Raw genomic sequence first — 26,794 nt, 5'->3', positions numbered from 1 at the left:
GGTGTAGAATATATGCATAATAGTCCCAGTTTCCTTTGAGAGAAAGGGGAATTGAATGGAAAGGATATACTTCAACAGAAGTATATGGAGAACAGAAGAATATTCTATGTGGAGACAGGGCAATGTTTTTGTTACCTTAAGAGGTCTCAGGGGCTGCACAGTCACTTGTGTGGGGGGCTCAGGGAGTAGCAGGTGAAGGGCCCCCAAATGGCCAGGTCTTGGAGTGGGAGACTATACTGAGTACTGTCCCCCCACAGCAGCTCAGTTTCTTGGTATGCTGTAGTTTGAAGGATTGAGGAGAGGTATGGGGTTTCAAAACCCTTTTGGGGCTAGGTGTAGTGGCTCATGCCTGTAATCTTAGCACTCTGGGAGGGTGAGGTGGGTGGATTGCCTGAGCTCACAGATTTGAGACTAGCCTGAGCAAGTATGAGACCCCATCTCTTTTTTTTTTTTTGGTAGAGACAGAGTCTCACTGTACCGCCCTCGGGTAGAGTGCCGTGGCATCACACGGCTCACAGCAACCTCTAACTCTTGGGCTTACGCGATTCTCTTGCCTCAGCCTCCCGAGCAACTGGGACTACAGGCGCCTGCCACAACGCCTGGCTATTTTTTTTTTTTTTGTTGTCGCAGTTTGGCCGGGGCTGGGTTTGAACCTGCCACCCTTGGCATATGGGGCCGGCGCCCTACTCACTGAGCCACAGGCGCCGCCCAAGACCCCGTCTCTTAAAAAAAGAAAAAACTAGGTGTCGTGGTGGGTGCCTGTAGTCCCAGCTACTTGAGAGGCTGAGACAAGAGAATCTCTTGAGCCAAAGTGTTTGAGTTTGCTGCTGTGAGTTGTGACAGCACAGCACTCTACTGAAAGCAACAAACTGAGACTCTGTCTCATAAGAACAAAAAAAGACCTCTTTGGTTAGATCCTTGGATGTCATTAAGAAGGTCCATTAAGCAGGTTATGTTATCATAACCTTGTTTGGGATCACAAACAGGGAGGGTAACAAATGTAAAATGGCAAAGGTGATGAGCTTATGTGGCTGTTACTTGGCTCTGGTGAGCAAAGATAAGGAAACTTCCAGGGTCTGTGTAACCTGACAGCTCATAGCAGGGAGCATCCCAGTGCGGACCCAGATTATAGATGGCTGACTTCATCGTGTTTTGCCTAGGGGGAAAATCAGTTTCTTTGGTTATGAGAGTCCTTTTTTATTACTAAGGCAAAAACAAATATATTTATGTCCTTGGTATCTGGCTTAAGGACAAAATACTAGCGGCAGGTTTTTGTAGGCAGTTCACAGGGGTATTTTTGGAAAAGGAACTGAAAGAGTAAAATATCTTAATGTATCGTACATTAGGAAGAAACATGTTTTAAAAATTACACACATGCAGAGGGCTGGGCGCAGTGGCTCATGCCTGTAATCCTAGCACTCTGGGAGGCCGAGATGGACGTATTGCCTGAGCTTGTGGGTCCAAGACCAGCCTGAGCAAGAACAAGACCTTGTTTCTAAAAATAGCTGGGTGTTGTGGCAAGTGCCTGTAGTCCCAGCTACACAGGAGACTGAGGCAAGAGGATCACTTGGGCCTAAGAGTTTGAGGTGCTGTGAGTTATGATGCCAGGGCACTTTACCAAGGGGCGTCAAAGTGAGACTTTGTCTCAAAAAAAAAAAAAGAACTAAATATAGATAATATTTGTTTAATTAGTTCTATTTTATTTGCTTTCCCTTTTTTGAAAAGTGTTACTCAGCACTTGACATATTTTGCCCCTCCCATTATTGGAAACGGTTGTATTAAGGGAGGAGAGTGGCCTGCCTCCCAGCCCAGAGCTTCCGTCAGTGTAGTAACTGCTAAGAAGGGTGTGCCGGAGTATATAGAAAAAATCTTACTATCCCACAGGATGCCGATATTTGCTCCAGCAATAAAGTCTAGAAACACTTATAAGTTTTGATAAACATTCTCTCACTGCTCCCTAATTATTGTTAAAATTTTTTAGTATTTCAAGGGAACTTTAGGATTACAGCCTGGAGATTCAGCTCTCTTCATCAATGGACTTCACATCGATTTAGATACACAGGATATATTCAGGTATGAACAATACTTTTTATTCTCTGAATAGTTTTATAACATGTAGCTCCTTCTGACATGTTCAGATGGTCACTCCTCCTTGGTGTGGCGTGATGCAGAGGCTGAGGGATTCGTGGGCCTGCTGTGCCTGGTGAGCACTGGAATATGTTGCCATCTGTGTCGCAGTGGACAGTCAAAGCCTGAGTGTTTCCAAGACTCCCTTGTAGAGCTATATTTTTCCAGTTAATGGTAGAAATGTCGAAAAGAGCAATTCTTTCTCTTGGAAGAATGTGAAGTAGGTTTATTCAAAATACTGTTTCTAGTGTCTCAGAAGGCATCCTGTCTACATATATTATTTGAATGCTTACCTTTTTGTTGTTGAAACGTGGCTCTGGATTGAATTGCTCTAAATCGTGTTCATGATTTAAGTAAGGAAGGTTTATGGACAGTTAGGTAAAGTTCAGATTTTATTCTTGAAATTAAAGTTGGCACAGTTGGCACTTTAGCTACAAAAGCTAGTGCTAATACTTCAGAAGAAGCAGTTCCCCCAGTCTGAGATTTTTCACGTTAATTACATTGGTAAATATAAATATGAGGAAAGGAGCACGTCTTAGCTACTTACAGCATACTTTTTGACAAGATGAAATGGGAAGAGCTCCTTTTTTTTGATTTCTCAATTAGTTTGATTTGACATTGAGGTTGAACTGATAGGTTTTTTTCATGGTGAAGATTTTTAAAATGTTTTTTTTCCTACTAAGTATCTATTTTTTTTTCCCCCAGTCTGTTTGATGTGTTGAGGAATGAAGCTCATGTAATGGAGGGTCTTCATAGATTGGGAATAGAAGGCCTTTCTCTGCATAATGTGTTGAAGCTGAACATCCAGCCCTCTGAGGCCGACTATGCAGTAGACATCAGGAGTCCTGCTATTTCAGTGAGTACTTTTTTTAGGATAATCAAAGGACATTTTGGCTAGATATCTTTATTACGGTTTTCTAATTTGTCTGTTATAAAAGTTAAATTATTCCCATTGACTGTTTCATTGATGTCAGTGATTTAAAACTGTTTATGTAGGACTTTGTGTATAATAAAGTAGTTTCTTTTTTATTTTTTTTTTGAGGCAGATTCTCACTATGCCACCCTCGGTGCTTGTGGCATCACAGCTGTGGCGTCACAGCTCACAGCAACCTCAAACTCTTGGGCTTAAGCGATTCTCTTGCCTCAGCCTCCCAAGTAGCTGGGACTACAGGAGCCTGCCACAACGCCCGGCTATTTTTTTGTTGCTGTTATCGTTGTTTAGCAGGCTTGGGCCAGGTTTGAACCCATCAGCCTAGGTGTATGTGACTGACGCCATACCCACTGTGCTACGGGTGCCGAGCCATAAAGTAGGCTCTTAAATGCTCCAAAAAGTTGAGTTATTGTGGCTAGTGTGGTTAAGACAGTGATTTTTCCATTTTAGTATATATATATACCCTTAGGATTCATCTGAGCATATCTTGGGAAAGAATGTTTAGTAAAGATTGTATTTTCCCATTGAGTATGGATGTTGTGTGATTTTTGTGACAATATATGTAAATTAGAATTACTATTAAAAATAATCAGTTTTAGGCCTGGTGCGGAGGCCCACGCCTGTAATTTTAACACTCTGGGAGGCCAAGGGATGGACTGCCTGAGCTCAGGAGTTCAAGACCAGCCTGAGCAAAGCAAGAGCCCCATCTTTACAATAGAAAAACTAGCTGGGTATTGTGGCAGGTGCCTGTAGTCCCAGCTACTTGGGAGGCTGAGACAAGAGGATTGCTGAACTTAAGAGGTTGCTGTGAGCTATGACGCCACGGTACTCCACCCCAGGGCACTGAGTGAGACTCTGTCTCCAACAAAAGAAAATCACCTTTTAGTTAGTAACCTGTTTTAGTAGGACTTTGAGATTGGAGATTTGAAGGATATATATGGATTTTTGCCTGCTATATCATCTCTTTGAGGCTTCAAGTCTCTCACTGTCTGTCAAACAGAATGTGGGGAGTAGTGCCCTCTCAAGTGGACATGGTGACTACGAGAGTGGGGGTAGAGCTGATGTGCCGGGCATATCCTGGGCATGCCGGTGTTTTTTTCCCCTTGGTTTCTATAATTTGTTTTAGAGAAATTTTATTGAAAGAAATAATGGAGCATGTAGATCATCGTTACTTAAGTTCTCACTTGGTGGTTAAACTTTGTTTTTTTTTATTAAATCATAGCTGTGTACATTAGTATGATCATTGGGGCACTATACACTTGGTTCATAGACTGTTTGAAACTTTGTTATTTTGATGATACTTAGTTGATGTCATTTGTTTTTCTGTTTATGTTTTTGATTATGCAGAGTAATTATAAAGAAAATAGCATAAGCGTATTTCTTGGGAGGAGAAGTGTCAGTTGAGGCCTCTTTATACCCCTCTCCTCCTTGCACGTCATTTCTTTGCTGAAACTGATGCACATTTCTCTTGTCTCTTATTTTATAATTTTATTTCTTATTAAAGTAAATATTTTAAGAATTTGGATAATCCAGTGCCCGGTGTAAGTGTCCTTCAGCTTCTTTCCTACTCAACAGTTTTTTAAAAGACTCTTGCAAGTTGATACATATAGTTTATTCTGTGTTATAATTTACATATTAAAAAATCATTTATATTTGACATTCTACTTAAAAAAACAAACAAACAAACAAAAAAACACTGAACTTGATGGGAAAATTATCATCTTTAGTGTTACAACCCTACACAGGTGACAAATGTATAACACAAAGCTTAACGAAACACTCATACAGTTTGATTCTTACATACTGATGTTATCTCTTCTTTCTGTACCTGTAAGTAAAATTTTAAGGGGTAAAATTTTATGTGTCAACATTGGGTGCCCTGAAACCTCATGCCCTAGTCCCTTAAAAAATTCTGTTCAGGGGAACAGAATGAAAAAAATCTCTTAGGAGATTTAGGATATCTGTTCTTTTGCTTATCTTAGAGCACAGACCTACTTTGAAATTATGTTAAATGAAATATGTAATATTGATGAAAATAAAGTTTACTATAAATGATAAAAATATCATTTATACCTTTATAGCTTTAAATTTAAGTTTAATTTAATACATAATTAATTAATTTAGTTTAATTAATTTAATACATACCTATTAATTAAATAGTTTAATTAATTTAATACATACCTTTGTAGTAAAAAGTCCAATTTTTCTCTTCAGAGGCGGTAAGCGATATCTGTTACTTGTGTGTGCTTACAGAAGGTCCTTGCCCTGTGCACCCATGGGCAAGGACCTGTACACAGACCTTCCTACCCTTCCCTTGAGTACATACCGTTTGTTTATCCATTGCTGTCTTTGTAGACATTAAGCTATTTTTAACTTTTTTTTGCTGTTGTAAGCAGTGCTGTAATGGCTTTTTAAGAAACCTATCTCCTTGTGTATACATATGAGAATTTATTTGGGTAGATCCTTGGAGCTAGAGTATGGACTGGTAGGGTACTGATGAGTCTTCAACTTTATTAGGTCCAGTTCCATAAATTGATCATTCCAAATATCAGCATTGGGTGAGAGTTACTGTTGTTCTATACCTTTGCCTATTCTTGGATATTAATGAACTTTTAATTGTTTTCTTTATTGGTGTTGAACTTTGTAGCTCTTTTGGATAACTTTCAATTTTTTTAGTGTCTGTTGAGTGTGAAATTTCATTGAGGTGTTAGTTCAGAGTTCCTAGATAATAATTGAGAGTGTCTGTCTTCTTCATGTCTATTATTCATTCATATTTCCTCTGTAAATGTCTTCTTTTTTTTTTTTTTTTTTTTTTTGAGACAGAGTTTCACTATGTCGCCCTGGGTAGAGTGCCATGGTGTAACAGTTCACAGCAACTTCAAACTCTTGGGCTTAAGTGATTCTCTTGCCTTAGCCTCCTAAGTAGTAGTTGGGACTACAGGCACCTGCCACAATGCCTGGCTATTTTTTTGTTGTAGTTGTCATTGTTGTTTAGCAGGCTGGGGCCAGGTTCAAACCTGCCAGTCCTGGTGTATGTGGCTGGTGCTCTAACCACTGACCTGAGGGCACTGAGCCAGACATTTCTTTCTTTCTTTCTTTTTTAAAAGACAGTGTCTTACTTTGTCACCCTCGGTAGAGTGCTGTGGCATCATAGCTCACAGCAATCTGAAACTCTTGAGCTAAAGCAATTCTGTTGCCTCAGACTCCCAAATAGCTGGGACTATAGGCGCCCACCACAGTGTCTGGCTATTTTAGAGATGGAGGTCTTGCTCTGGCTCAGGCTGGTCTTAAACCTGTGAGCTCAGGCAATTCCACCCGCCTCAGGTTCCCAGATTGCTGGGATTACAGGCATGGGCTACCGCACCCAGGCCTTAAATTCTTGACCCATTTCCATTTCCTATACACATTTCCTATGGGTTGCTTGGCTTTTTGTTGATGTTAGATTTCTATCCATTTTCTTGGCACTAGTCCTTAAGTTTTATAGGTTGGTATCTTTATTCTCTGATTTATCTTTTAGTCACTCATTTTCTGTTTGATCTTCATATCTTTAAAAATAGTCTTGTCCTGGGCGGCGCCTGTGGCTCAAGGAGTAGGGCGCCAGTCCCATATGCTGGAGGTGGCAGGTTCAAACCTAGCCCCAGCCAAAAAAAAAAAAAAAAAATAGTCTTGTCCCATGGCTCGGCGCCTGTGGCTCAAGTGGCTAAGGCACTAGCAATGAACACCAGAGTGGGTTCGAATCCAGCACAGGCCTGCCAAACAACAATGGTGGCTGCAACCAAAAAATAGCCGGGTGTTGTGGTGGGCACCTGTAGTCCTAGCTACTTGGGAGGCGGAGGCAGGAGAATCGCGTGAGCCCAGGAGTTGGAGGTTGCTGTGAGCTGTGATGTCACAGCACTCTACCCAGGGCGACATCTTGAGGCTCTGTCTCAAAAAAAAAAAAAAAATAGTCTTGTCCCATGTGATTCTTCTTAACATAATTGAAGTATTATTGCATACTTTACTAACTGGTGACTAAAATACCTGCATGCATGTTTTTTTGTAGTGGGTCAACAACCTGGAGGTTGATAGCAGATATAATTCATGGCCTTCTAGTCTACAAGAGTTGCTTCGCCCCACCTTTCCTGGAGTTATCCGGCAGATAAGGAAAAACTTACATAATCTGGTAAGTAAAACTTCTTACTGTCTGGCTGTGAACCCTGTCTCTCCCGTGCCCTCTCCCCTACCTGTCTGTTGTATGTAGAGTGTTCATTTCTCTCCTTTACTAGCTGCTTCCGTCCACCACTGCCACCACCAAATATGCTCCCTATTCACTATGGAGGGGCTTTGGATTGTACTGATCATTTGTATGGCCATGACATGTGGCAGCAGCATTATAGCCCCCACTGGTGTGTGAAGACATCCTCTTCATCTTTAGCATAAGAGTTTAGACTGGGGTGTTTTAGATCTTTTTTGGTTTGTTTTTTGTTTTTGAATTTTAAGACTATATCTTCCATAGCAGTTTTAGGTTCCTAATAATGTTTTAGTTTTCTGTTTTATTCAGGTGTATATTTTTGCTATATTTCTTTGATATCTTAATTCCTAAAATTTAATAGTTCAGTTTAATCCTTTAAATAAGTGTTGTTGTTGTTGTTGTTTTTTTTTTTTTTGTCTGCTCATCTTATTCCTTCTTTTAGTGCTTTAGAGAGAGAGAAAGAGAGAAAGAAGGCTCTTATTTGGCCCTTTTTTCCCTTCTAATTTCTGTCTCTTTCCTCACACAGTCGTGTAAGTGTTAGGGGGCAGTTTAGTGCTACGGTCAGCTTTCTCAGAATTTGTAGGGTAAACTGCCCTCTGCACTTTTCTCATTTTTGAAACCACTTTTTTCCTTCCCACTCAAAATTGCAATCTCTTTTTCTCTTATCATATGTCTGAACTTCAGTAAATGAAAGAATATCTGTAAGTTGCTTAGCGTTTAATGTATGCTCGTGTGCTTTCCTAATAGCTGTTATTGTGGTCTAAGAATTGAAATCTAAATACATTGTTAATTCAGAGCTCCTCAGAAGTGCCCTTCCTTTTGGCCGAAGACGCCATCTTCCATAATTCACCAAATGATGAACACACAGGGAAAGAGGACAGGCACCTGATACATGTTCTCTAGTTCTTTTAGAAAGCATGGAGCTGGCCACATATATGTAAATCTATAAGAAAGGTGATATTGTAGACATCAAGGGAATGGGCACTGTTCAAAAAGGCACGCCACGTAGATGTTACCATGGCAAAACTGGAAGAGTCTGCGGTGTTACCCAGCATTTTGTGAGCATTGTTGTAAACAAACAAGTTAAGGACAAAGTTCTTGCCAAGAGGATTAATGTTCATATTGAGCATATTAAGTACTCTGAGAGCTGAGATAGCTTCTTCAAACATATGAAGGGAAATGATGAGAAAAAGAAGGAAGCCAAGGAAAAAGGTACCTGGGTTCAACTGAAGCGCCAGCCTGCTCAACCCAGGGAAGTGCACTCACTCTCAGAACCAATGGAAAGGAGCCGGATTGGTGGAACCTATTCCCTGTGAATTTACAGCATAATAGGTGTAAAAAATAAAAAGACTACTGTAAAAATGTTTAAAAGAAAAAGGAAATGCGTGCACAAAAAGGCAATCTTTTTTCTAAGGTGGGAGAGTTGCTAAAACTTGGCTTTTTGGGGGGGTACAGTAGAATAGTTCTTTGAACATAGAAGAAGGTGACTGTTACTTGTATAATAATTCGTTTTTGTCGTTTAAGAGTAGCTAGGGAAAAATTGGTGTTATGTACAATGACTAACAGCATTTCTGTTGGCCCGGGGACATTTGAATAAATGCTACTTCATGTGTTCATTCCCTTTCCCCCACAGGTTTTCATAGTTGATCCTGCACATGAGAACACAGCAGAGTTGATTAACACAGCTGAGATGTTCCTCAGCAATCATATCCCACTAAGGTAACACTGGTATTGATTTGATGACACATTTAATTTAGCTGAGGTTTTGTTTGTCATTCTAAAACACAGATCTGGTGCTACTAAATTATGGGATAATTAATAGTGGGGATAGTTAATGGCAGTTTTATTTTCTGGTTGGTATGAAGCCAGTATCTTTTGGGACTGAGAATTTGATTCTCAATGAATAGAAGCTTACCACCACTGAATTATTAATAAATAGCCTATGTAAAAATAGCATGTGGTCTCAGCTTGTTTCCCAGTGGAAGGGAATTTTCCTAGGTTAGTGTCCACATCATAATACTTATTTCCACTTTCAGAAGAGATATAGAGCTTTGCCAGTAACTTTTGTTAGACTGTCAAGGACTAAATGTTCACACACCCTTTGTGTTACCAAATCTACCAGCAGGGTACTGAGTGACTGGGTTTCCACTGTTCCTTTTCTTAAGGCTTTACATGTAAGTGCTAAGATATTTTCATTTACCCTCAATAATTTGGGTAATTTTACATGTTGATGAAATTTGAATTTTTAGGAAATGTGAAAATAAAGAAGAAAAGAACTCTTACTCAATAAATATTACTGTGTGCTCCATGCCCAGCACTGAGCTAAATGCTGTGGGTAATCTATAAGCCCAATTCCTACCTTCTTGGAAAACATCCTCTGCATACTTTCAGACACTTTGAGAAGATACCTCATCAAGTGCTAGGTTATGACCTACTAGCTATAAGTGCTTTAGAATTTCAGGGAAGCAAAAAATAGATGGAAATATTTGGGATTCACAGCAGTTTCATGTAGAAGGTGGATTTCAGATAGGTTTGAGGAAAATAGAGCGTTTAGATAGCTGGAAAAGCAGAGCTTTTTAGTCTAATGAAACGTTCCTTACAGAACATGAGTACATCTGGTTAGATGGAAGAATATACTATGTGATTAAAACCAGAGCTGTATTTCAATTAAAAGAGAAGTACAAGAGTGCAAAAGAGGAAGTCTGGCTATTATACACAGTTAGCACCCATTAAATATTAATTGAATTGCGTTGGGGACAATGGGTCTTGTGGAAGGCGTGTGAAGAGGGCATGTGGTCTTCATATTGTAAAGGTAGGTGACAGGAAGTCATCTGAAAATGACTTCTCTCTTAGGCAGCAGAGAAACATGCTGCAAGTAGTTGGTGGGGGACATAGGCAGACAGGCAGTTCTCTTGCTCTCTGTACGAGCACATGATGTCCTTTATTAAAGTGCCGACAGGGGCTGTGGAGAGGAGGGCCACGTCTGAGGAACTCTCTCATGGCCCTTAAGTAGGGACTGGGTTCAGAAAATTGCAAGTAGCTAAAAGAAAAATTCTAATGCGTTTTTTAGAAATTAGAAATCTTAGAAAGGGGTAGTTTGTGAGGAGATAAAGTTCTGGTAATCTAATAAGAGTTTAGCTTTTATGTTTGCTTGCATAAGAATATTTAGGTCCTGGGCGGCGCCTGTGGCTCAGTGAGTAGGGCGCCGGCCCCATATGCTGAAGGTGGTGGGTTCAAACCCAGCCCCAGCCAAACTGCAACAAAAACAAAAAAAAATAGCTGGGCGTTGTGGCGTGCGCCTGTAGTCCCAGTTGCTCGGGAGGCTGAGGCAAGAGAATCATGTAAGCCCAAGAGTTAGAGGTTGCTATGAGCTGTGTGACACTACGGCACTCTACCCGATGGCGTAGAGTGAGACTCAAAAAAAAAAAAAAGAATATTTAGGTCCTTTCTGCCCACAGCATATCATATATGATTTCTGTCATAAGTGGGATTTTTGAAAACACAGACAGTTTTTATCTAACAATAAAAGTTTTTATCCCTATCTCTATCCCCATATACACATTTTACACATACCTCCCCAGAGCTAACTGGTATTAACAGATTGATGTTTGATATAAATCTACTTGTGTTTTCTTTTTTCTTTTTAGGTTATAACCTTTCTTTTTATTTTTATAATTTTTTTGGAGTCAGGCTCTTGTTCTGTCACTGAGGCTGGAATGCAGTGGCCCAGTCATAGCTCACTGTAACCTTGAACTCCTGGACTCAATCAATCCTTCTGCCTCAACCTCCCAATTAGCTAGCACTATAGGATGTGCCACCATGCATGGCTAATTTTTAAAAGGTTTTGTAGGGGTAGGGGTCTCACTATGTTGCCCAGACTGGTCTAGAACTCCTGGCCTCAAGCAGTCCTCCTGCTTTGGCCTCTCAAAGTACCGAGATTACAGGCATGAGCTACTATGCCTGGCCTCTTCTTTTTTTTCTAATTAGCACACAACTGTTTTTTAGAGCTATGTTGATACATTATTGTTAACTAACTTCCGTAGATTATATTAGGATTCACTGTGTTACACATACTATGAACATTTATAGATGTTAAATAATTCAGATTACAAAACTGTTTAGTTTCACAACTTGAAAACTCTTCTGTGCTATACCTGTTTGGCTCCTTCCATTCCCCTAAATCTTTGGCAACTATTGATCTTTTTACTATCTTCATAGTTCTGTCTTTTCCATAATGTCATATAGTTAACAATCATACAGTATGTAGCCTTTTCAGATTGGCTTTTTTCACTTAGTGATGTCCATTTAAGATTCTCATCTTTTCATGGCTCAGTAGCTTATTTCTGTTTATCATTGAGTAAGATTCCATTATATATCCATCCATTTGTTCTTTTCTTTTTGAGACAGTCTCACTTTGCTGCCCTGGGTAGAGTGCTATGGCATTATAGCTCATAACAACCTCAAACTCTTGGGCTCAAGTGATTCTCTTGCCTCAGTCTCCCAAGTAGCTTGGACTACAGGCGCTCACCATAATACCTGGCTATTTTTAGAGATAGGATCTCTCTCTGGCTCAGGCTGGTCTCGAACCTGTGAGCTCATGCAATCCACCCACCTCTGCCTCCCATGTGCTGGGATTATAGGCGTGAACCACCACGCCTGGCCCATCCATTTGTTGAAAGACATTTTGTTTGCCTCCTAGTTTTGCCACTTACAAATAAAGCTGTTATAAATACCTGAGTGCAGGATTTGTGTGGACATAAATCCTTCAGCTCCTTTGCAGAAATACCACAGAGCATGATTCTAGTATCATGTGATAAGAGTATACTTAGTTTTGTAAAAAACTGCCAAACTGTCTTCCGAAGTGGCTGCCCCGTTTTGCCTTCCCACTGGCAGTGGCTGAGAGTTCCTGTTACTCCACATCCTCACCAGCACTTACTGTCAGTGTCTTGGATTTTGGCCATTCTAGTATGTATGTAGTGGTATGGCATTGGTACCTGAATTTGCAATTCTCTAATGACTTACAATATTTAGCATCTACTTATTAACATCTGTATCTTCTTGTTTGGTGAAGTGTCTATTCAGATCTTTGGCCCATTTTTTTTAATTTGGTTATTCATTTCCTTATTGTTGAGTTTTAAGAGTTCATTGTATATTTTGGATTGTAGTTCTTTATTGGATGGATGTTTTGCAAAGAATTTCTGCCAATCCGTGGCTTATCCATTCAATCTCTTAATAATGTCCTTTTGAGGACAGTAGTTTAAAATTTTTTTTTTTTTTTTTGAGACAGAGCCTAAAGCTATCACCCTGGGTAGAGTTCCGTGGTGTTATAGCTCACAGCAACCTCAAAGTCTTGGGCTTAAGCGATTCTCTTGCCTCAGCCTCTAAGTAGCTGGGACTACAGGCGCCTGCAACAATACTCGGCTATTTTTATGTTGCCGTTGTCATTGTTGTTTTAGCTGACCCGGACCAGGTTCAAATCCACCAGCCTCTGTGTGTGTGGCTGGCACCCTACCCGCTGAGCTACGGGCTCCACCTGGAGTTTTAAATTGTAAGGAAGTCGTGGCTGGCACCCTACCTGCTGAGCTATGGGCGCCACCTGAAGTTTTAAATTGTAAGGAAGTCTAGCTTACTAGTCTGTCTTCATGGATCATGCAGATCCAACACGTCACTGCTAGACCTCAGATGACCTAAATTTTCTTCCAGGAATTTTGTAGTTTGTGCTATACATTTAGTTCTGTGATCTACTTTGAGTTAATTTTTGTGAAGGGCGTAATGTCTGTATCTTGATTGATTATTCTGCATGTGGCTGTCTACTTACTCCAGTACTATTTATGGAAAAGACCATTTGTCCACTGAATTGCTTTTACAAGACTTTTTAGCCACCCAGTCTATAGATGTATAATGGTATCTCTTTGTGATTTATTCCTTTATTTTAAATTTTAAAAGTTAATGAACTTTATCCTCGGTTATAGCTTTTTGCTACAGGGCAGTTATAATTTTTGTGTTGCTTTCCTTTTACCTATAATTCTTATAGTGCCTGTGTTAAATCTCAAAATCACTCCTTTTCTGTTTTCTTTTACAGTCTGAAAATTTTTATTTCTCCTAATTTTTGTTTAAAAACAGAACAAAATCTTCCCATAAAACTATAGCAACACTCTTTATGTCAGTAAAGGAATCTTTTCCTGATACAGAAAGGGCTTGGTTTAACAGTAGAAAAGTCTTAAGTCAGATTTGAGAATCAGATTTTTTATTTTGTGATGTTATGTGCATCATTATGAAAGTTTTGAGATCCACAGAAATCGCAGGAAGTAAAATCTGCATGGATGGAAACAGATGAAGCCTTTCCAGCAACACCAATAAGTAGAGGAAGTTGAAACTTGCATGGGTTAATCTGGCAGGAAGCTGTCAGCTGTCTTTCCTGGAAATGAAATAATGGAGCACGATCCTGTCTGTCTTAACTGTTCACAGTGGTGGAGGCTCCAATGTGGCAGACTAGAGACAGCTCCTCATTAGCCACTCTCAGATTGGGCCAAGGGACTCCAGCCACCTCTTACCGGACTGTCCCACCCAGAAACATCATTGAGATGGTACAGTGAGACGTTGAAGGACTCTAGCAGTCAAAGAGATGGGGAAGGGTGGAAAGCAACTAGCTAATAACTTCTGCCTCTACCACATGCAGAAAGTGGGCAAGAGGGAATACTGCGACCCGGAGACAGAGCCTACACTGGAGGGATTAGTTCCACTAGAAAGTCTCCTTGAACACTTCCATGGCACCCCATAGTCCCACTGACCTCTAGGAGGGTCTATCCCTCCAGGCAAGGCGATAGTGTGAAACGAGCTGTAATTGAGATCCGTGCAGGACTCTGGGGTTCCTGCAGAAGGGCTGGGGTGGGGGGAGGTCCAAAGGTGCCGGGTGGGCAGATTTGGACCCGGGGATATGCGGGCAGGAAACCTGCTGGGCATCCATCGTGGCAGAGCCACTGGGGAAGAACGGAGAGAGTCATAACCTTCATTCAGCTTGCACACAGGAGGGCTTTGTTCCAGAGCAGCCTCGCAAGGTCCCAGGGTATGACTGCCTTTGACTCTGCCTGCTGGGTGTGGGCAGCAGCCCTCCTGCTGGACAGGTGAATTGGACAGATCCCGCCTCACACACAGACCGTTTTGTAGACTCAGGGAATTGTTTGGAGGGCCAAGGAGTAGTACCCCCATAAAATTTGGTATAAGCTTCAGGATTTTGGCTCTCCTGCCACTATGGGGGATTCATTTGCCCAAGGAGCAACCACACCCAGATTAAAATCAAGTCAAATAAAGCAAGAAAACAAGACCAGCTTTCCAAGTCAACTAGCTAATAACTTCTGCCTCTGCCACATGCAGAAGAGGAAGTAATGCTTTAAAAATTTTTTTAAATTTTGTTTCCTAACCCTGGAGCACCACCAGGTGTCCAAGCAATTGTATTATATTATTATATAATTATATTAGTTTTTTTTTTAATATTAAGGTTTCCATTTTTAATACAGGTGTTTCTAGTCCCCCCCTTTCTTTGCCTTTTTTGCTATTTTCTACTTTTCTCACCTTCATAAATCTCTCAAATGACAACCAAGAAATCCTTTTCTTTCTTTTTTCTTTTTTTTTTCCATTTTTTAGTATGTTTTGTTCTTTTTTATACATTTCTGGGACAGAGGCTTGCTCTGAGGCCTTGGCTGGGGTGCCATGGCATTGGTTTCTCTCACAAAGACCTTGAACCCTTGGGCTAGGCTGTCCCACCTGCTTTGACCTTCAGAGGGGACTGTTTGCAGATCCCTGCAGCGACACACAACTGATTCTGTGCTGTATTTGGAGAAGGCATGGATCTCATTCTTGATCACGCTGGTAAGGAGCACCTCACCTAGAGTGATTCTCTTGTCCTGGCGCCCTAGAGTGCTGGGATTGTGCTTGTGGGCCACTGTGCCCTGCCCAACACCATTATTACTATTTTTTTCTTTCTTTTCTCTTTTTTTTGTTTTGTGTTTGTTTGTTTGTTGAGACAGTCTCCGTATGGCACCCTCAGTAGAGTGCCATGGCATCACAGCTCATAGCAATCTCAAACTCTTGGGCTCAAGCAATTCTTTTGCCTCAGCCTCCCAAGTAAGTAGCTGAGACTACAGGTGCCCGCCATAACACCTGGCTATTTTTTTGTTGTTGCAGTTGTCATTGTTGCTTTAGCTGGCCCAGGCTGGGTTTGAACCCGCCATCCCTGGTATATATGGCTGGCGCCCTACCCACTGAGCTATAGACGCTGTTCCTTTTCTCCTTTTTTAATTAAATTTTTTAAAATTCTCTCTCCCTTCTTGCTCTCTTATTTTCATGCTTGTACCAAAAGGCCATTTTAATACCCAAGCACAGAGACAAGAAAAATGAAGGAGAAAAAAAAAATGAGAGACGGAACCAACAAAAAATTCTGGTGACATGAAAAACCAAAACAGATCAACCCCCTTCCCTGAAAGGATCATGAGGCAGGATCCTACCTATAAAGAAATGATGGAAGTGACAGAAAAGGAATTTAGAGTATGGTTGGTAAAGGGAAAGGAAGAGATGAAGGGAATTGAAGAGAAAGTGGAAAACCACCAAAAAGAAATACAAAAATTGACCCACGAAATGAATGAAAGACGTGATGAAATTAGGCTATATCACAGCTTGAAGAATTGAAGGAGTCATTCAGGAAGCTGAAAGATGCTGTAGAAAGTATCATTAACATTAAACCATGGAGAAGACTCTCACAGCTAGACAACAAGGCTCTTGAGCTAACTTGGTTATTTACAAAGGTCAGAAAAGAAGAGAGTAAAAGCTGAGCAATATCCTAGAGAATTATGGAACTTCATGAAATGTGTAAATATACTAATATAGGTATTCCTGAAGGAGAGGAACAGTGATTAAAAGGTGTGCAAGCCCTATTGCAGGATATCATAACTGAAATTTTCCCAAGTATCACCAAAGATTCAAGCACACTCCTTTTAGATGCATATCAAACCCTAGTTTGTTTCAATTCAAGGAGAATATCCAGCACATTGTAATGAACCTGGCCAAGGTCAAAATGAAAGAGAAAATTCTGCAGGCAGCCAGGAATAAGCACCAACTGACCTACAGGAGCAGATCCATCAGGGGACAGCAGATTTCTCAGCTGAAACTTCACAAACCAGAGAGATTGGGCTCCAAATTTCAACTTATTCAAACAAAATGACTTCCAGTCTAGGATCCTGTATCCTGCCAAGCTAAGTTTCATATTTAATTGAGAAACCAAATCTTTTTCTGACAAGCAATCATTTAGGAAATTTGCCACTCAAAGACCAGCACTGCAAGAAGTACTCAGATCATACTATACACAGACCATCGCATGGACCACAGCAAAGTAAAGACATCTGGAAATGAAGGTTCAAAGCTTAGTTTCCACAATGGCTCAAGTGATAAAAGTAGGAGGCAGACTTCTTAAAACAAGATGAACAGAACTCCATTATACTTAACAATCCTCTTAATGAGGCATCCTCAAACTGCGGCCCGTGGGCCACATGAAGCAGTGTCAATTGTATTTGTTCCCATTCTGTTTTTTACTTCAAAATAAGATATGTACAGTGTGCATAGAAATTTGTTCATAGTTTTTTTGTTTAAACTATAGTCCGGCCCTCCAACGGTCTGAGGGACAATGAATTGGCCCCCTTTTAAAAAGTTTGAGGACGTCTGCTCTTAATAAATGTGAATGGCTTGAATTCCCCACTAAAGAGGCACGGGCTGGCTGTCTGGATAAAAAAACCCACAAGCCAACTATATGCTGTTTTCAGAAAACACATCTAACCTCTAAGGACAAAACAAGACTCAGGGTGAAGGGTTAGAAAACAATATTTCAGCCAAATGAAAATCAGAAGAAAGGAGGGGTTGCAATTTTATTGTCAGATACAAATGGATTTAAAGCAACAAAATAAAGACCAAGATGGTCACTGTTTACTGCTCACAGGATCAGTACAACAAGAGAACATTTCAGTTCTAAATATATATGCATCCTACTTAAATGCTCTCAGATTTATGATATGAACCTGAATTGGTCAGAACAATATGGTATACAACACCAGAGTAGCTAGGGACTTTAACACCCCTCTGACAGAACTGGACAGATCCTCTAAACAGAAGCTAAACAACCCTCCCCAACACATTCCATTAAGCAAATATCACCCTGATATCAAAACCAGGAAAGGACCCAACAAAAAGGAAAACTACAGACCAATTTCACATGACCCTAGAATAATTGAGCTTAATAGCCATATACAGAACATAGTACCCTAAAATTATTGAGTATACTTTCTTCTCATCAACTCATGGATCATACTCCAAAATCAATCATATTCTAAGACAAAAATCAAACCTCAACACATACAAAAGAATAGAAATTATACCTTGTATCTTCAGACCACAAGTAAAGGTAGAACTTAACTCCATTAAAAACCTTTATCTCCACACAAAGTCGTGGAAACTGATCAACCTTATGCTGAATAACAGCTGAGTCAAGGAGGAGATAAAGAACGAGATTATTTGGTCCCTTAAACATAATGATGATGAAGCCACAGACTATCAAAACCTTTGGGATACTGCAAAAGCAGTCCTAAGAGAGAAATTTATTGCATTAGACGCCCATATCCAAAAGACAGAAAGAGGGCGCATCAACAACCTAATGAATCACTTCAAGGAACTGGATAAGGAAGAGCAATCCAATCTCAGCCTAGCAGAAGAAAAGAAATAACCAGACTTAGATGAGAAATAAAAATTGAAAACAAAAGAATCATTCAGAAAATTAACAAGACAAAGACGTCCATTCTTTGAAAAGGTTAAATGGATCAATCTTTGGCCAGATTAGCTGGAACAGAAAAGTAACATCTCTAATAACCTCTATTAGAAATGAAGACGGGGAATAGCAACAGATAGTACGGAGCAGCGGTTCTCAACCTGTGGGTCGCGACCCCTTTGTAACAATGAAAATACACCCTACATATCATATTTACATTGTGATTCATAACAGTAGCAAAATTTCAGTTATAAAGTAGCAATGAAAATAATTTTATGGTTGGGGGTCACCACAACATGAGGAACTGTATTATGTATTAAAGGGTTGCGGCATTAGGAAGGTTGAGAACCACTGCTATAGAGTGACAAAAGATCATCTCTGATTGCTACAAAAAATTTTTTTACCCAGAAATTTGAAAATGTGAAGGAAATGGACCAATACTTGGAATCATACAACCTCCCTAGACTTAACCGGGAAGTCTCGAAAAGACTGACATCAAGCACTGAAATTGCAACAACAATAAAAAAGTTCCTATCCCCCACCCCCAAAAAAGTCATGAACCAGATGGTTTTCCACAAGAGTTCTATCAAACTTTTAAAGAAGAGCTTGTACCTATACTACAGAACCTATTCCATAACACTGTGAAGGAAGGAACCCTCCCCAACACATTCTATTAAGCAAATATCACCCTGATATCAAAACCAGAAAAGGACCCAGCAAAAAGGAAAACTACAGACCAATTTCACTAATGATACCAGTGCAAAAATAATAAAATTCTAGCAGATAGAATACAGCTACATTAAAAAAATTATACATCATGATCAAGTAGGCTTTAATCCTAGGGATGCAAGGGTGATTTTATATATGCAAATCCATTGATGCAATTCACCACTTAAATAGAAGCCCAAGGATCTTATGATCCTTTCAATAGTTGCAGAAAAAGCATTAGACAAAATTCAGCATCCTTTTTTGACAAGAACACTTAAGAAAATAGGCATAGATGTGACATTTCTTAAACGGATAGAACCTATCTGTAATAAACTCACAGGCAATATCATACTAAATGGAGTAAAATGGAAAGCTTTCCCAGTTAGACCTGGAACCAGACAAGGATGGTCACTGTCAGCACTACTATTCAACATAGTGCTAAAAGTTCTTTCCAGTGCAGTCAGGTAAGAGAACGGCATCAGGGCTATCCAAATGGGGACAGAGGAGGTCAAAGTCCTGCTCTTTGCTAATGATCCAATATTAGAGAACCCCAGAGACTCAACCACAAGACTTCTGGAAGTGATCAAAAAATACAGTAATGTCTCAGGATATAAAATCAGTGTCCACAGATCAGTAGTCTTCATATATGTGCCAGTAACAAGCCAAAAAGCAAATCAAGGACACAATTTCCTGCACAGTAGCTTCAGAGAAAATGGAATACTTGGGAATAATGTCTAACAAAAGAGGTGAAGGATTTCTAAAGAGAAAATTATGAAACCTCGAGAAAAGGAATAGCAGAAGTTATTAACAAATGGAATATACCGTGCTCTTGGTTGGGAAGAATCAACGTTGTTAAAATGCCTATACTACCCAAAGCAATCTGTAGATTTAATGCAGTCCTCATTAAAATACCAACATCATACTTTGAAGAACTTGAAAAAATAGTTCTGTGTTTTGTATGGAACCAGAAAAAGCCCTGTATAGCCAATGCAGTTTTTTAGAAATTAAAACAAATTTGGATGCATTACCAAATAATCCCCGTTCAGTAAATGGTGACGGGAGAACTGGTTAGCCACATGTAAAAGACTGAAACTGGATCTGCACTTCTTACCATTTATAAAACTTCACTCACAATGAATAAAAGATTTAAACCAAGACTTGAAACAATAAAAATTCTAGATGAAAACATGAAAATACTCTTGATATCAGCCTGGGGGACGATTATATGAGGAAGACTCCACTGAAAATCACAGCAACAACAAACATAAATAAATGAGACTTAAAAGCAAAAAGGCTTCTGCACAGCTAAGGACACAACAGTTAAAGCAAATAGCCTTCAGAATGTGAAAAGATATGTGCATGTTATGAATCTGACAAAGGCCTAATAAGTAGAATTTACAAAAGACTCAACAAGAAATAAGCATATAATCCCATTTATCATGGGGCAAGAAACATGAATAGAACCTTCTTCAAAGAAGACAGAGAAATGGCCAAGAAACTCATGAAAAAATGGTCAAGGTCCCTAATCATCAGACAAACCATCTTGAGATCAAATCAAAACCACCTCTAGATATCACCTAACCCCAGTTAAAATAGCCCACATCATAAAGTCCCAAAGCTGCAGATACGGGTGTGGTTGTGGAGAGAAAGGAACACTTTAACATTGCTGGTGGGATTGCAAATGAATACAGCATCTTTGGAAGGAAGTGTGGAGAGTCCTAAAAGAGCTAAAATTAGACCTTCCATTTGACCCCTCAATTCCTTTACTTGGTATCTACCCAGGAGAAAAAAAATCATTTTACCATAAGGACATTTGCTTATCAAATAAGCAATAAGAATGCTTATTGCATCTCAGTTCACAAGAGCTGAGATGTGGAATCAACCTATGAATGGATTAATAAACTGTGGTATGGGTATGCCATGGAATATTATTCAGCCATAGAAAGATGAAGACCTTACCTCTTTCATATCAACCTTGATGGAATTGAAGAGCATTCTCCTTAGTAAAGTATCACAAGAATGGAAAAGCAAGGATCCAATACACTCAATACTAATGTGACACCAATAGATGAACAGTTACATTCCCACATGAGAGAAAATACAATTAAAGTCAAGTTGAGGGAAAGAGAGTGGGGAGAGGGGAGGAGGGAAGGGGTATTAATTAGCTCTCACCTAACAGGCACAACGTAGGGTATATTGCACACCTCCTGGGTGAATGGCTCAACTACAACTTGGAATTTACCTAGCAGATGCCAACAATGTGACCTAATCATTTGTATCTTCATATTAATCTGAAAAAAGAACTCATTTTCTGTGACCCATGTATGTATATATTTGTCAGCAGCCGTGTTAGAGTAGGGTGTGAACTGCTTTTCACTTAAGGATATTTTTTTCTCTATTAGCTACAATATACACATGAAGCAGATAAAAGGATGCCATTCCTTCTCACTGGTTGCATTCCTTGAGATGTTTCTTTGTTTTTTTTCTCCTCCAGAATTGGCTTTATCTTTGTGGTTAATGACTCTGAAGATGTCGACGGGATGCAAGATGCTGGAGTCGCTGTTCTTAGAGCATATAATTACGTTGCCCATGAAGTGGACGATTACCATGCCTTCCAGACTCTGACACACGTATGTTTGTGTTCAAAATGGCAAATAATTTTTAAAATCTAATTTATTCTAGAAAACAATATATTTTTAAGAGGATTCTATGTTTCTATACAGAGAAAAAGTAAATAAATTATTTGCACAAATTCTATTTGTGTTATATTTTAGGGTTTGCCTTTATTGGTTCACTAACATTAATAATAGATTGCTGCAATTTCAGCTAAGATTCCTTAGGAGGACTAGTATATCTTAATCTTCTGCCCTTTGGTGATATTTGAAATCACTAGGGATAAGTGCAGCACTCTCTACTTGTATAAAAAGAAGTCTACTTTTTTTCTTCTGAGACTGTCATGATTTTTTGATTAGAGTTTAGTTTAATATTCTGATCACAAAATTCTTACTAACAGTCTAGTTTTTCCATTTTTACTGGATATTTTGAAATGCCCTAGTTTGTGTGTGTGTTTAAGGCATTTACTTGCCCAAGTTCAAAGAATTCTCCTTGTTTTATTTCTTTCTACTCTTGAGTATAACCAGCTGTTTTGTAAGTAATAGTTTATAGATTAATGGTAACTATTAAGAAATCATGTTTAAATTAGTTAAGTTTAACCACCTTTGTTATTCTGCAGTTTATTATGTTCCATGTATTGTTGAGAGCTTCATTTGGAGCATTTTTTGTTAGTTAGAATGTTCATTTATTTGGGTAACATTTACTGAAGGCCCACCATGTGCCAGGCCTGGTATTAGCTTTGTGTATAGGGAGAGGGTTGCAAATAATAGTAAGCCTCATCTCTGTCCACAAAAACCTTGCAGCCTAACGAGGGACACGTTCAAACAGATGCTGTCATGTAGTGTGGAGAGCAAAATTATCTGTGGCTGCATGAGGTCCTTACCCATCCTGGCGATGGTCATGGGCATTTTTGTGGAATAACAGTTGTCCTATGTGGGTCTAGGCAGAAGCAGTGGAACACAGCAGCAAATGAAAGGTAGTGATTTCAGGTTGTTAGTGTGGCTTGGGCAGAGGACTGTGAGAACAAAGTGGAAGAAGGGGAGCCATCTCCTCGAGGCCTCTGTAAGCTAGCAGCTGGGTTAACCTGAGCTTGGGTTGGTTTCAGATCAAAAATCATTCTGCTGACGTGTATGGAGATGGATCTGATATAAGGCAAAAAAAAGTGATGTGGATGCTATTCAGTGAGCTTTTGCTGTGATCTTCTTGAGAAACGTTGGGGAAGGTAGTTAGCAAGAGGGCAAAGGAGAATGAAATAGGTTCAAAAGAAGTCACTCAAGAGTATTTAAAAATCTACTTTTTAAAGTCCCCCTCCAATAGATATGCGTATGAAGGAAAAGAATAATGTGAGTTTTCATTTCTTTTTATTTTTTTTATCACAAATGTAATACATGCTCACTATAAAAAAAAGTCAAATAATAATGTCAATTTAAAATTTCTGTGTCACCCTTTCTTTTTCCCAATCCTCCTTAAAAGTAGGCACCATTAAAAGGTTGCCGTGTATCCTTCTAGATGTTTAACTGTACAAATACAGGTATAGTTTTGTTGTTATTGGTCTGTTTTTTAAAAAGTGGATTACTTTATACATGGTTTGTAATCTTTTCCCTCCTAAACGTCATGAGCATAAGTTTTATTTCAAAGGTTACTTATAAGTATTCAGATTATTCTTAACACATTTTTGTATTTGAACTTAAAATGGTGCTGCTCCCGAGTCTTTTAAAGAATATTTAGTTTCTAACCTAAGAAGTCATCTTAATAAGATATATAGAAAAGGGAGGATTGCTAACATTGCAACACTTTTTTTGAGTGTTCCAGTAGTGCAATATGCCCTTTTAAGAAAAACACCTGTAGTTTCCTCTACATTCAGAAATGTTTTGTGATGAACACCTTGGAATTTGAACTTAAATGTGTAGTTGGTTACATGGTATTTCTTTCTTCAGATCTATAACAAGGTGAGAACTGGAGAAAAAGTGAAAGTTGAACATGTGGTCAGTGTCCTGGAAAAGAAATATCCGTATGTAGAAGTGAACAGCATTTTGGGGATTGATTCTGCTTATGACCAAAATCGGGAGGTAAATAAGTCTTTGGCACTTTTCCTTTATTGGCAACACTGCCCTTTCCTTTCCTTTCCTTTCCTTCTTCGGGGCTTTAGTTAATAATGGTGATGGGTAAAGAGTTTCACTACTTAGCATTTAATAATGTAGAAACCAGCTCACTTTTCAGTGTTTGAAAAAGTTTTTATTTCAGTTTTATGAAGATACCACCAATTTTTAACTTGCATATTATTAAATTGGAAGTAATTTCTTTTTCACAATGCAATGGTAGTACTTGTATGAAGTTTGTTCTGGGTCCAGTCTATTAGTACAAATCCCCAGGATATGATGTGCAGCTGAATATATATTATATTGGCTTAATTTAGTTATTTAGGCTGTGGATGGAAATAAAGAAATGTAATGAAATGAGTTTCAATGTATAGTAATAAGGATATAAAGAGAAAATTTCAAATTTTTGATTAAAGATAGTATCTTCTGTGAGATCTAAAATACAGCAAAGGTCTTTTAACTATGCAAGTAAGAGGAAGTTGGTTGGTTTTTTAAAAAAATGTATGTCAAGGCAAGGAATGAAAATATGTTTCTGAAACATTTTGATTTAAAAGATATAAGTTTTTACTTTTTTTCTTTCTTTCAAATGAAGGATAAGGCTTTTTGGTTCCTCTGTTTGGAGATCTAAGCTATCATTCCTTTATAAACCATATTCTGAATCATTTATAAGTTCTCTTTCATCTGAATACAGAATCCTTCTAGATTTTTATAATTTCTCTCCCAAGTCATTTATAGTTGTTTGACCCATATCCAATTCAGCAACAATTGGTTTTAACCCCTCATTTTGTAAGGTTTTCCAGTCATTCGATTTGTCTTTGTGGGAAGAACAACTTTTTCTTTTTATACTCATATTTTACTGGTTTCATTACTGATTTTAATATTAAATCATATTATTTCACTAACAAAAGTAGTTGGTTTGATAGCAAACACAGCTGATCCTTGGTAAGCATATAGTTTAACTGAGGAGAGCCAAAGTATGTGGGCATTCTAGAGAGAGCTCATCAGTGTAAGTGCTCAGCGTACTGTACTAAGGTGGTAGGTATTAATTGGTAACTAAGTTAATAGAGATTGTTTAAGAGATTTGCTACTATATGTTGACCCAGGTTTTAGAGGGACTAACCAAAATACTGCTTAGCAAGACAAAAACACAATTTAACAACTAGAGAAACTTCTGAACTACTTTGGAATAACAAAGTTTTAAAGTACTTATAAAAGTATTGGATAACTGTGCCAGCTTTGATACTAGAAGGTTGAACAAATGTGTTGCCTATACTTGGAGAGTTCACCTGGCTTCTTGGTGGAGACAGACTAATGAGAGCAGTCTGGTGTTGATGGTGGCGAGGCTGGAGGCTCCGTGCGGTGATAGGGAGCTCTGCCTACTTGGAACAAGGAAATTGCGGAAGGCGTCCTGGAGGCAGTAACACTTGTCTACTCTATGAATTCAAGTTTGTAGAGGGACGAAGGTTTATTATAAGTGTAAATTGATGATAATCAGTATAAGACTAATTAAAGTCCTGGCTCTGTGCTACCACTTTGGGAAAGGTAAATTCATATCAGGAGCCAGGAGGCCTGCGAGGGTGCCAGCCTGTTTCCCTTCATTGTCTTTCCTGTTTTTGAATCTGTGCTTTGTGTTGAGTCTGTTTTAAGTGGTACCAAGTCAGGCCTGAAATTGAAGCTGGTAATGAGATCTCAGTGTAGCCTGCAAATGATTCCATTATTGTATTGGAGCCTTCTGTTCACTCACCTTCTGTAGATTTTTTTTTTTGTGTGGTTTTTGGCTGGGGCTGGGTTTGAACCTGCCACTTCCGGCATTTGGGACCAGTGCCCTACCCCTTTTGAGCCACAGGCGCCGCCCCTTTTTCAGATTTTTAAGTAAACTAATACTGATACGGGTGCTCAGTGATTTTTTTTTTCCCCCTCCATAGGCATAAGCAACAGTACTCTGTAGAAAAAGAATAAGTGAAATAAAAGGAGGGCCACTTTAAGAGTACTAAAAATTTGAGGAAATCTATAGAATTTTTTTTCATATTTCACGTTTGGGAAATGTTTAATATTCTTTTATTCTATTGAAGAAAAAGTACAAAGCCTTGTACATGTATTGCAGATGATTGCTGTATCAAAAGTATTTGCTTGAAAAATGTTGAATAGCGTGGACAAACTGGGGAAAGGGGTATTTTTATGTGTTTACCTGTGTTGAAATCTTTTTTTTTAGAGACAGTCTCACTCTGCTGCCTTCAGTAGAGTGCTGTGGCATCACAGCTCACAGCAACTTCTTGGGCTTAGGCCATTCTCTTGCCTCAGCCTCCCGAGTAGCTGGGACTACAGGCTTCTGCCACAACGCCTGGCTATTTTTTTTGTGTGTGTGTTTTAGCTTCCATTTTCTTAACTCGGCTATTTTTTTTTTGCTGAAGTTTGGCCGGGGCTGGGTTTGAACCCGCCACCCTCGGTATATGGGGCTGGCGCCCTATCCACATAGAACACCCTACATGTGTTGAAATCTTGATTCTGCTGAAGAACTGAATGGGAGAATAGCTTAAGGAGTATCACTGAAGGGCACTGCATAATAGTTTCCTAGACATGGGCATTTTCCTAATCTGTATTGATTAGAGACCCTTCGTTATATAAGCAGGTCGTGTTATTTATATTTAAGCCATTTGATTTCCTCACCATTTGAGTAGAAGTACTCTCAAGGCAAGGATGTTGAGAGGATCCTGGAAGTCCTAAGAATCTAATGACTAATAAGATTTTTTTCTTTTTTTTTTTTTTTGAGGCTAGGTCTCTCTGGCTCTTTCTCCCAGGCTGGAGTGCAGTGGCACAATCATAGCTCACTGCAGCTTCATACTCCTGGGCTCAAGTGATCCCCTTGCCTCAGCCTCCCAAGGACCTAGGACTAGAAGGGCACCAAACCACACCCAGCTAATGTTTTATTTATCTGTAAAGATAGAGTCTCACAGTGTTGCCAAGGCTGGTCTAGAACTCCTGGTCTCAAGCAGTCCTCCTGCCGTGGCCTTCCAAAGTGCTAGCATTATAGGCTTGAGCCACTGTGCCTAGCCGAGATTATTAAGCTACAGGGGTATCACCCCCACACAATAAAGCTCAAAAGGCTGGATTATTTTGAAATGATTATTTTTTAGGAAAAATGGCTACTTTTCATAAATGTCATTGCTCTTACAAGTATCTGTGCTTTTTCTTACAAACCTGAAGCTATGGTATCTTCTGTGTCTGATACTTGAAAGAAGTAATTATTTCTAAAAGTAGGCAAGACAAGTAAAATAGAT

At 39.2% G+C, this 26,794-nt stretch overlaps 1 protein-coding gene across 2 annotated transcripts in view; it reads left to right on the top strand.

Annotated features, from left to right (window-relative positions):
• Positions 1 to 26,794, top strand: part of UGGT1 (UDP-glucose glycoprotein glucosyltransferase 1) — a 122,213-nt gene that overhangs the window by 37,188 nt on the left and 58,231 nt on the right. For both annotated transcript variants that reach the window (XM_053596793.1, XM_053596792.1), the window contains exons 12-17: positions 1,982 to 2,073; positions 2,833 to 2,983; positions 7,101 to 7,220; positions 8,923 to 9,008; positions 21,299 to 21,434; positions 23,355 to 23,486. In XM_053596793.1, coding sequence (XP_053452768.1) covers positions 1,982 to 2,073; positions 2,833 to 2,983; positions 7,101 to 7,220; positions 8,923 to 9,008; positions 21,299 to 21,434; positions 23,355 to 23,486 — 717 coding nt within the window. The remainder of the gene's footprint in view (positions 1 to 1,981; positions 2,074 to 2,832; positions 2,984 to 7,100; positions 7,221 to 8,922; positions 9,009 to 21,298; positions 21,435 to 23,354; positions 23,487 to 26,794) is intronic.

The sequence above is a fragment of the Nycticebus coucang genome, chromosome 7 (genome assembly GCF_027406575.1).
Source record: "Nycticebus coucang isolate mNycCou1 chromosome 7, mNycCou1.pri, whole genome shotgun sequence".
Taxonomy (NCBI): domain Eukaryota; kingdom Metazoa; phylum Chordata; class Mammalia; order Primates; family Lorisidae; genus Nycticebus; species Nycticebus coucang.
Note: the sequence above shows the minus strand (reverse complement) of the source record. Positions and strands in the feature narration are given on the sequence as shown.